General features: G+C 36.1%; 3 protein-coding genes across 3 annotated transcripts; all 3 read left to right on the top strand.

Moving 5' to 3' along the window:
* On the top strand, positions 1–2,991 carry LOC104782682 (zinc finger CCCH domain-containing protein 30-like). The gene is made up of 2 exons (XM_010507688.2): positions 1–103; positions 694–2,991. Exon 2 carries the CDS (start codon positions 717–719, stop codon positions 2,880–2,882), a length of 2,166 nt encoding a protein of 721 aa, XP_010505990.1. The 5' UTR covers positions 1–103; positions 694–716; the 3' UTR covers positions 2,883–2,991.
* On the top strand, positions 5,461–7,474 carry LOC104784348 (non-functional pseudokinase ZED1-like). Its single transcript, XM_019244337.1, has one exon. The coding sequence runs from the start codon at positions 6,605–6,607 to the stop codon at positions 7,232–7,234; it is 630 nt and encodes a 209-aa protein (XP_019099882.1). The 5' UTR covers positions 5,461–6,604; the 3' UTR covers positions 7,235–7,474.
* On the top strand, positions 8,621–9,655 carry LOC104784349 (mitogen-activated protein kinase kinase 2-like). The gene has a single exon (XM_019244390.1). It carries the CDS (start codon positions 8,621–8,623, stop codon positions 9,653–9,655), a length of 1,035 nt encoding a protein of 344 aa, XP_019099935.1.

The following is an 11,633-nucleotide window of genomic DNA, read 5'->3' on the forward strand; positions in this document are numbered from 1 at the left end:
TTTTTTTATATTCCTAGATCTATTAGAAACTGATTTCGTTTCACGATTAAACCCATCGAAGTCTTCGTGCAAGATTTGTTTTAATAGAGGATAATAAAAAAAGGTGAGAGATTGTTTGATCATCGGAAGCCTCTAGCTGCTCGATGTGGCTTATGGAATAATTTTTTTTTTTTCCCTCTGTTTCTGATGATTTCAATATTTCTATGTCGTTTGTTATCTCTGTGGATATATATATAAAAAAACGAGTAAATAACATGCACCAAAGATTTATTTGTGTTTTTGCCTATTTGACTTTAGTTTTTCTGTAAAAAAAAAAAAGATCGGATAAAAGATTTTGTTTGTTCTGATCGTTTTTTTTTTGTTTTTCGCTCTCTCTCTGTTCTATTTTTAGAACGTCATCTTTGCTTGATTCTTCTTTGAAATCTGTTTGACCTTGCCTGGTTTTAATTCGTTAAAGACATAGTCTTGTATTTCAGACAAAACCTTCTTCTTGTCTGAAAATGACTTTACCTGTAACTTGAGTATTTCCGATCTAGTTTCTCCAAATCAATGGATAAGAAGAGAATCAGAAAAATATTCTCTTTTTTGGTTTTTCAATATATCTTATGATCGATTTTATTATTAATTTTTATATATATGAGTGGTCTTTTTTTTATTGAGTTTGTGATTCTTTTTTGCTGATGTTTTTTACAGAATCCGATTCCACAGATGGAAGTATGTGCTGTGGATCAGACCGATTAAATCAGATCTTGTCATCAACATCTTCGTCGCCAGTTTCATTTGAGGATAACAATCTTGTTACAAACTTAGTCATGAATCACTTGAGAGTCGAAACAGAGGATACCTTTGCGAGCTTGCTTGAGCTCGCTGCTAACAACGACGTGGAAGGTGTAAGGCTGTCTATTGAGAGAGACCCTTCTTGTGTAGACGAAGCTGGTCTCTGGTACGGTCGTCAGAAAGGTTCTAAAGCTATGGTCAACGATCAGAGGACTCCGTTGATGGTTGCTGCTACTTATGGAAGCTTAGATGTGATCAAGCTTATTGTTTCTTTGACTGATGCTAACGTGAACCGCGCTTGTGGGAATGATCAGACCACCGCGCTACACTGTGCTGCTTCTGGTGGGGCTGTGAATGCTATCCAAGTTGTTAAGCTGCTTCTTGCGGCTGGAGCTGATTTGAATCTTTTGGATGCTGAAGGTCAACGAGCTGGTGATGTTATTGTTGTTCCTCCTAAGCTTGAAGGTGTTAAGCTTATGCTTCAGGAGCTTCTCTCTGCTGATGGATCATCGACCGCTGAGCGTAATCTACGGGTTGTTACAAATGTTCCGAACAGAGGGTCTTCTCCGTCGCATTCTCCTACTGGAGAGAATGGTGGGTCGGGGTCTGGCTCTCCCCTTGGTTCTCCGTTTAAGCTGAAATCGACTGAGTTCAAGAAAGAGTATCCCGTTGATCCGTCTTTACCTGACATCAAGAACAGTATCTACGCGACTGATGAGTTCAGAATGTATTCCTTCAAGGTTAGGCCTTGCTCCCGTGCTTATTCGCATGATTGGACTGAGTGTCCTTTTGTTCACCCGGGTGAAAACGCGAGGAGAAGAGACCCGAGGAAGTTCCATTACAGCTGTGTTCCGTGCCCGGATTTTAGGAAAGGAGCTTGTAGACGAGGAGATATGTGTGAGTATGCTCATGGTGTGTTTGAGTGCTGGCTACATCCTGCTCAATACAGGACACGCCTTTGCAAAGACGGAACAGGCTGTGGTCGGCGTGTTTGTTTCTTTGCGCATACACCTGAGGAGCTTCGACCTTTGTACGCATCCACTGGTTCAGCAGTTCCTTCGCCTCGTTCGAATGCTGATTATGCAGCAGCTTTGAGTCTACTTCCTGGCTCTCCATCAGGAGTCTCTGTCATGTCTCCTCTTTCGCCATCATCAGCCGGGAATGGGATGTCTCATTCGAACATGGCTTGGCCACAGCCGAATGTCCCTGCTCTGCACTTACCTGGAAGCAATCTACAGTCAAGCAGGCTAAGGTCTTCTCTCAATGCAAGAGATATCCCGACAGACGAGTTCAATATGTTAGCGGATTACGATCAGCAGCAGCTTCTCAACGAGTATTCCAACTCATTGAGCCGCTCTGGTCGGATGAAATCAATGCCTCCTTCGAATCTTGAAGATCTTTTCTCAGCAGAAGGCTCTTCGTCTCCTCGGTTTACTGATTCCGCTTTAGCTTCCGCGGTGTTCTCGCCCACTCACAAATCCGCTGTGTTCAACCAGTTCCAACAACAGCAACAGCAGCAGCAGCAGCAGCAGAGCATGTTGTCTCCAATCAACACAAGCTTCTCTTCACCAAAGAGCGTCGATCACTCATTGTTTTCAGGTGGAGGAAGAATGTCTCCTCGGAATGTGGTTGAGCCAATTTCACCAATGAGTTCTCGTGTTTCCATGTTGGCTCAGTGCGTGAAGCAGCAGCAGCAGCAGCAGCAACAGCAACAACAACAACATCAGTACCGTAGCCTTAGCTCGAGAGAGCTCAGAACAAACTCAAGCCCAATCGTTGGTTCACCGGTAAACAACAACAACAACACATGGTCATCATCCAAATGGGGTTCCTCAAATGGTCAACCGGATTGGGGAATGAGCTCAGAGGCGCTTGGTAAGTTGAGATCATCCTCATCGTTTGATGGTGATGAGCCTGATGTGTCATGGGTTCAGTCATTGGTGAAGGAGTCTCCAACAGATGCCAAAGAGAAAGCAGCAACATCATCTTCCTCAGGGGAAAACGTGAAGCAGCCAAATCCAATGGAACCGGTAATGGATCATGCTGGGCTAGAAGCTTGGATTGAGCAAATGCAGCTCGATCAGCTTGTTGCTCAGCAGAACTGAGAGACCAAAACCAAAGCCTCTCTCTATATGTGGTAGATAAAAACCTCTTTTTTACAGGTGGTGGGTGGTTGTGGTAGAAGGGTAACAACAAGATTAACAAAGAAGAGAGGAGAAAGAAGTTTTCTTTGTTTTTGGTCAATTAATTTTCACAACAAAAAAACAGTTTTTTTATTTTATTTAGAGAAGAGAAGAAGAGGAACAAAACAAGAAAAAAGCTTATGGGAAGAGAGGAGAAGAGAGAAAAAAAACCTTCTTGGTTTTTCTTTCTCCCATTTTCAATTTTTTTTTTTTTTTAGGATTTCTTTCTCCCATTATCATTATTATTATTATTGTTATTAATATTATTATTTTTTATAATTATTATTGTTATGACTATTTGTTATCATTTTGTTATAATGAGTATCCTAGAATTAAATTCTATAATCTCTAATCTTGTTAGTTTCTCAGTGTTCTGTGCTTTGTGGGAGAGAACAAGAAAAGCAAATTCTTGTGAGACATGTGTCTAGTACTAGTTGTTAAACGACTCGCTATCTAATTTGCTTATGTGAGCATTAGTGCTATAAATAAATATTTTTGTTTTCGGGTAGAACTGAGTGGGGGCTAATCTAATAAAGGATTTATTTTAGATATCTTGGGGGATGTGGATGTGGTTTTATGGGGCAGGTGACAGTGATATATATCTTTAAATGTAATATAATAAAGATTCTTAAGTAAGTTCTTTACTTTTTGTCAATTCTTGATAACACTGATCAACCACAATTTTTTCACCTTTTTAAATGCTTTGGAATATGCAAATTTTGCTATGTGTTGAGGTGGTGGCCTGGTGGGTTGATTTTAATATTCGGCTAATTCTTATTAACACTACTATACATTATCTAAAACCGATTAAAATTGTTATATCCTTGGTGCAAACAATTTCAATCCTCGAGCTCACGTGATTGTTCTCCTTGGACTCTTTCTTATCATTATTCTTTGATCAGGAAAAAAAAAAAAGAAAAAAACAAAACCAAGATTAGTGCGAACATGTTTATTCATTCTCTGTTCAAATATTTTGTCTTCTATTGCTAGAGTGCTATTAGTATGATGTTTAAGTTGGTCTTTTAACGGGTAATACTTTTCTATAAAGACTTTGAAAAAAAAAAGAGATCAAATGGATTTGGGAAAAGAATAAAAATAGGTGATCGTCACCTTTTTCACTGATTAACTTTCGGTGCATATGTTTGTTCTTAAGTGATTTTCTTTATCACCTTTTTTTATATTTCCAATTAATATTTTAATTTACGAAAAGCTTTGCGGTGATGTGATCATACACATAAAAAATCACAAGACTTATTATATGCGGAGTATCTTATTCAAGATAACACCAAAACCTATTGAGAATATATTATACTCATGAAATATATTTTCTTACGTTTTTATAAGAATTTATTCTTTTTTTTTTTGTAAAAAAATATATTATTTTTTGGATTTAAAAGAAAAAGCTGATTGCGACGCGACTTTAATCAAAACGAAACAGAAAGAAAAAGAAGCATAAACAGAAGGAAAAAAGTAGGGTGAAGAAAAAAACATAGCAGAAGCTAATTCATTCCTTCTTCCCCCTTCTAATTATTCTCTTTGGTATTCCCAAAAGTCTTCAAATTTCACTTTGTTGTTATTCATTCATTCATTCGAAATGTTAATACCAAAATATTTACGAGCAAAATCTACTTTATTAAAAAAGATTTAAGGTTTTTGATATAGTAGTCCTTTTAGGTTAGGATTAGAGGAACAAGCAGCTACTAAGTACTATCTCTCATAACAGAGATCACCCACCTCTCTAACCTAATTTAACCATTTAAACAAAACCATGTCTGTCTAGTGGGTTTAGTCATTAATGGGCTTTAAGCTCTCTAAAAATCCATGTATACGAAAACGTATCCATTAATCAAAACATTAAAAACAATTTAAAGAATAACAAAGCCATTCAAGCATCCCATCTAAAAAATATGACCAGTTTATCAAATCTCATTTTGAGATACAATTTATGGATTAAGTGAAGTTTTTTTGATCAACCATCACTACTACTACGTTGAAGATTACGTGCTATGCGAAGCCATGATGATAAGTTCGAGTGTTAGACTAACCGAGAAAGATGACGAAAGGACTACTAATTAACGAATGTTGAGCCTACTCTAGAAGAGCTGATGAATTCATTAATTATGGAATGTTTCATCGTTTTTAACGTTCCATTATTTATAGCCATTAAGCATTTAGCAAATAAAAACCATCACTCATCTCGACCGACTATATAGTATTCAACTATCCAAATAATTCTTTTTCAGCCAAAGAACAATCAAGTTATTAAAACATAAAAAATTAATATATGGTAGATACACTCATACACGTAAATGGTGATTTTGACCAGGTAAAAATATGGATGGAAACGCGTAAATTACTCCAAGCCACACAATGGAATAATTAAGAATTTCAAATGTGAGGTTCCTACTTCCTAGTTCCTACATTATTGATGTAATTTCTTAATTTTTGTTGGTAAGATACTAATTCTAAATATTAACTTTTTCTAAAAACAACATAACTACCTCCCGTATAAATCCCCTTTAACCTCGTCCAATTATACTCAGACCTGCGAGAAACAAAAATAAAACAAAACTACAAAAAAAAAAAAAACTACCCTTTCAGGTCTCAACTAGCAATAGAGATGAAGAAGATTGCCTGTGGAGTCGTTTTTGCTGCTGCTTCCATGACCGCAGTCATGGCTGCAGAGGTCGGAGCTCCAGCACCAGGACCCGCCACAAACGGAGCCTCCGTAGCCGTACCGGCTCTTGGCTCTTTGGTTGGAGCCTCCCTTGTGTCTCTCTTCGCCTACTACTTGAACTAAGCTCTTATTATTTAAAGGAAAACGAAGAAATATTGATGTCTCTTTGTCAATTTCTACTATGTGATCCAATTTTGTGTGTGTTGTTTAGACAGGCATACTGAATAAAACAAAAAGAGGAATTAATTTGATTATGGTCAGTCATGTTTTTATGTAATGCTGATTAATAAAAGTATATATGTGTTTTTCTCTTTTCATTTATTTTCCTTATATTTAGGTATATATGATCTTTAATTACCAAGTTAGGTTTTTTTTATAGGTATATGGTCTTGACGAGTCTTTAATAGAATCATATAAGAAAGTGGAATTAGGAGAGATCTAGTAGAAGATTACCTGGAACTAACGATATTGTTTGTCCCATTTGTTTTTCGGAGTATGCTATAGTAAAGAGACCGTGCGTTGCATACCGGAATGTGATCATTGCTTCCACATTGAATGTATAGATAAATATGGATGGGTAGCTTGATGTTATAATTACCCTTTTATCTCCTTTACATATTTGGTTTTTTTTACAAAATAATATTTTAAAATAAATATTTTTAATTAAACAAAATGTTTTTGATATATTCAAATAATTTTTTAAGTGTATCGGAACATCTATATTCTTGGCTAGGAGATAAAATAAATGTATACGTGACATTTCAATCATCATTATTAATAATTCTTTTCTTCTCTTATGTCATGATGTTCAAGTTCAACCACATTATTTACTTATTTTGAGTTGACCACAAAAGTCACTTTTTTCGAATCATTGAACAAGTCGTTCCAAAATCGAGTTCAAACTCTTGCCGAAGAAGTATAGCTAGTGTTTCACTGCGATTTTGCTTGTTCTGTAGTTTGTTTTAAGATGTTTTGGTGGAGAAGGAAAAAGCATGAAGTCAACGAACGACAGAGAATGTTTATGAAGAATGGGAGTTTACTACTTGAAGAGGTCATTGCGATCAGTGATGATGCTAAATCTAATCCTATCAAAAATTTCTCAGCTGATCAGATCAGAGAAGCCACTAACAACTTCAGCCGCGGTAATCTTGTACGCATCGATAGATTCCGACATTACAGAGGTGTGATTGATGACCGTGTCGTGCTTATCAAGAAATGGGCCTATGGAGGATCAATTTACTCTGAGAAGATGTACCGCGACTTAGCGGTTTCATCAATGGTGAGTGGTCACAAAAACTTCCTCAAACTGTTGGGTTGTTGCCTAGAATTCGCTTACCCGGTTCTAGTTTGCGAATATGCCGAGGTCATTACTCGTAGCCTAAGAGGAAAAAGATGTCCGATAGATCCAGCTTTAACATGGAGTATGAGAATTGTTATAGCAAAGGAGATTGCAAACGCTTTAACTTACCTTCACACAGCGTTTTCAAGAACATTAGTCCATAAAGATATACAACCTTGTCAGATTTTCTTAAATAATAATGGAACACCAAAGTTGGGTGAGTTTTGCAACAGTGTTTTCATTCCAAAAGTTGGGTGAGTTTTGTAGTGGAAGGAACATATGGGTATCTTGATCCCACTTATCTGTCAAAGGGTTTAGTCACTGAGAAGACTGATGTATATAGCTTTGGAGCGTTAATGTTTGTTCTTTTGACTGGCAAAATACCGCGACCATACATTTGGACAAAACAAGATGATTTGTATTCGTCTCTGGAAGATCCAAAGAGTTTGTCTGAATTGGTCAAGGATGGAAGATTTGATGAGGTTGTGGATAAAAAGATGTTGGTAATTGAAGGTAGAGATATAGAGCAAGAGCGATTACAAATCAAAGCATTTCTTGAGCTCGCGTTGAGATGCATTGGTCGTCAAGGGGACGTTCCAAAGATGATTGAAGTGGCCAAAGAACTTATAAGAATTGAGAGATTGAAGGATCTGTCTTGTGGTTCTTAAGGATATCTATTGTGGTTCTTCTGTTTCACATCTTTCTTTAGTCAAAGATACTGATAATAACTTTTTTCTTATTAAGCTCCAAATCATCAGTGAATATGATGCAAAAAATTTGTACTTTTTTAGAATATATTTGTTTTATGTTTTGTTCATCTCCTTTGGAGTAGAATTCTTCGGCAAGGCGCACATCTTCTAACCTGGTAACAATGCGGTATTGCTTATGGCTCATCTATAAGTGCTCATAAAAGTTAAGCTTAGTATTGGTGCTTTTGTTTGTCCAAAAAAAAAAAAGTATTGGTGCTTTTTTTGTTAAGTGATTGTTGGGGCGTGGCTCTGGTTAAGAGCATCTCAACACAAAGATGTTAGTAATATTTTAATGTGGTTTAGTTATATAAATGTTTGACAAAAAAAACAAAAACAAGTGTCAAATGAGATTCTTTATTACTCAGAAATTCTCAAAATTTTATAATGTAGTTTTTTATGTGTCCGACTTGATTTATGTTTCGTCATAAGTCATAACAGCCTTCGTAATTCTCTCAATTGCAATACTAATTAGTATTGCAATTTGCTTTTCACCTAAAAAAAATTAGTATTGCAATTTGCAACGATGCCTTCATAGTTCCTTCTAATTTGGAATTTGCAATTAAAGTTCGCACGTGTTTTACAGGAAAAAAAGGAAATTGTTAGTTATCTTTCGTAAATTAAATATGAAAAGGAGATAAAAGGGAAATTGAGATTACCAATCTCTAATGTGATTTTGAGTCTTACAGAAAAAGGGAAACTGAGGTTGCTTATCCCTTACGGAACAGGAGGAAGTTTTCTCTACATATATGATTCGTAGAGGGTCGCTCCAGGGTATCTGATATTTCGTCTTCACCAAATTGTTTCGATTCTCGAATTTTCACGTACGTGACCAGTGACCTAGAGTTTTTACTTCTTGGAGCCGAAGAAATCAGAGAATTAATTATATTCAATGGCAATGGTGACACCGGAGTTAGAATTCAATAGGTATCTCGGAAAGGGTTCGTACGGTTCCGTGAGCCTCTTCAAGTATACAAAACCACACTCGACGCTCTACACCGCAGTGAAGATTACCGACTACAAAAACGCCGAGTCTCTGGGCAAAGAGTTTCAAATCCTGTCCCAGTTCAAGGGTTGTCCAAGAATCGTCCAGTGCTATGAGGACAGATTGATAGAGAATCTAGACGCTGAGGGTAACATAGAGTACATGATGCTAATGGAGTACGCTGCTGGAGGAAGCTTGAGGACTTTCATGAAGCGATCCAAAGACAAGAAATTGCCTGATCCTTTGATCAGAGAGTTTACTCGTATGATTCTTGAAGGCTTAGCCACCATTCACAAACACGGCTACGTTCACTGCGATCTCAAACCCGGAAACATACTCGTTTTTCCCAAGTGCGTCTACAAGAAGGGCGCGTGGAGATCGTCTTACGAACTGAAGATTTCTGATTTAGGGTTGTCGAAAAAAGATGGAGACATGAAGTGGTGGCATCCTTGTCGTCCGTTTGCGGGAACGGCCATCTATATGTCGCCAGAATCGATTGCTCACGGAGAGACAGGGACAGGACTTGATTTCTGGTCGTTGGGATGTGTGGTGTTGGAGATGTACACTGGAAAGAAACCATGGTGGCATACAAACTTTGACTTGGAGGATCTCAAGAAGTGGTACGCGCCACTGATCCCGAGTGATCTTCCTTGCGATGCAAAAGAATTTATTATGTCTTGCTTCACGTCAAATACTGAAGAGAGAAGAGATGCGTTGACGTTGTTAGAGCATAGCTTCTTGCGTGGGGAAGTTAATAAGGGCACAACGCCTCATGATGATAAGAATGAGAATCCGAGGGACATTGCACTGACATTGGGGAAAGTTGTGAAGAGGCCATCAAAAGTTATTTCAATTTTCAAAAGAGCCGGAGAATTGATGAAGATCATCAAGAAGCAGCCAAGACAACCGAGACACAATTTGCTCCTGTTCACCAGCCTTGTCCCTTAGCAGAACCATCTCAAAATATTTGGTTTTTCATTTATTGTTCTCTTTGTGTTGTGTTTATCTTGTTAATGCTAGTTTGTTTCTTTGGTTGATTGTTAAATAAATAATGGCATTAATTGCTCTGTCCTTTTTTTTTTTGTCAATCAATTGCTCTGTTTCATTCATGTGAAGTTTCGATGGTTGGCTGTTTCATTATTAGTGTAAATATGGCATGTGTGAGATGGTGATGGAACCAAAGGTCCAAGAAATTGAGGCTTAGTAAGAAATCAAGAGGCAACGCCAACGCCCAATACTCCTAGCTTAGTTTACACAACTAGTACGTAATAAGTTGTTAAGTATAATAAGCTAATTGAAAATTGGATTTTAGAACTAAATTTTAGAATCGAATTGTTTACCAAGTCTTGAAAGGTATAGAGATTTATTAACTATATATATGTTGATCGTGGCCTCGAACAAGTCGCTACATTCATTCTTAAATCCAAATCTTTAGTTATAAAAAAAAAATAGCAAATGAAGATATTGATTAAATTTAACTCTTATGAAGTTTCATGATATCCGATTCATATCCAAGACTAAGAGTTATATGAATTTGAATCAATTTTTGACATACAGAGAGGTTCTATTTGATTGATTTCAAAAGAAAAATCTTGTTAAAGGATATATCAATTTTAATTTATAGTCATTCTTATTTCTAGTCAAAGAGAAAGTGATGCAGTTCTTGACTATGTCTAATAAATAATTTTGATAAAATTCTAGATTGAATATTAATTAATCTTGTATGTTAATTCAATAAGAGTCCAAAGTGTACATTTTTTTCTTACGTTTTGTTTTTTTGTGTATAGTGATTGTTTCTTTTCCTAATAATATTTCATATTTATTTTGGTAGATCAACCGATCAGTGTATCCGATGGATAAAGTTTGATGATCAGTAGAATATATATTTTTTTATCAAAAATAACTTTAAAATCTATAAAAAAAAAAGTATAAAAAATGATAAATGTTGTTGAATAGTAGAAAAAACCTTGAATAAAGTTTGAATAGTAGAAAAAACCTTGAATAAAGTTTATTATTATTATATTATTGTTTGATAAAATTTGATGATTAGTAGAATATATCCTTTATCTTAAATAAATTAAAAACCTTTAATAAGAAACTATACCTTTGATGATAAATCTTGTTACATAGAAAAAATCACACTTTTGAGCAAATTAGTTGCATTTCTACTTGNTTTTTTTTTTTTTTTTTTTTTTTTTTTTTTTTTTTTGGTGAGATTTTCTTTATTTATTCTGATCACTGAAATTGTCCTTTTATTTTATTTTTAAAATCCTTTCTTTTCTAATAGAAACCTTATAAAGGTCGATAAGGGTTTTCTTTTTTTTAAAGATGTGGATTGAGGTGTCCCCATCCCATGGATTATGATTGACTTGGTTCGGTTCGAAAATCTTACTTGTGGATTAGTAAATTTGGTTCACTGTGGAAATTCTTCACAAAATTTGACGACCCGTTTAAAATTATCATTCTTGTAGAAACTAGGTTTCTATAATGAATTTGTTTAAGGAGGGAAACAAATTCAATAGAGTTATCTCTCTAGAAAATAGATCTAAGCCCTCAGATTGAAAGTAAAGAAGAAGAACTCAAAGGAATTAGGGTTTATTGCTCTGAACAAGAGGAGAACTCGATTATTGTATTTTATTCTAGATGCCTTACAATGGAGAAGTCTCTCCTTCTTTATACATGTTCTAAGATTACAATATATTAACTTTCCTTATCGGACGAAGTGAGATATGGAAAACTGCCTCATTGCTTCAGTCGGCCGCCGTGCCGAAGTGGAAGTCGGCTCCTTCTTCTTCAAGGCTACACTTTGGCCGAACTGACTTCTTGTTGACCTAATCGAGCCCTTAACCGGTTTCCCGGTTAACTAATCAATTAGTATTTCTGGTTTAGCTCGGTATGTCGGGGGTGCTGAATCCCGCACCAACAA

The sequence above is a fragment of the Camelina sativa genome, chromosome 4 (assembly GCF_000633955.1).
Source record: "Camelina sativa cultivar DH55 chromosome 4, Cs, whole genome shotgun sequence".
Classification (NCBI taxonomy): Eukaryota; Viridiplantae; Streptophyta; class Magnoliopsida; order Brassicales; family Brassicaceae; genus Camelina; species Camelina sativa.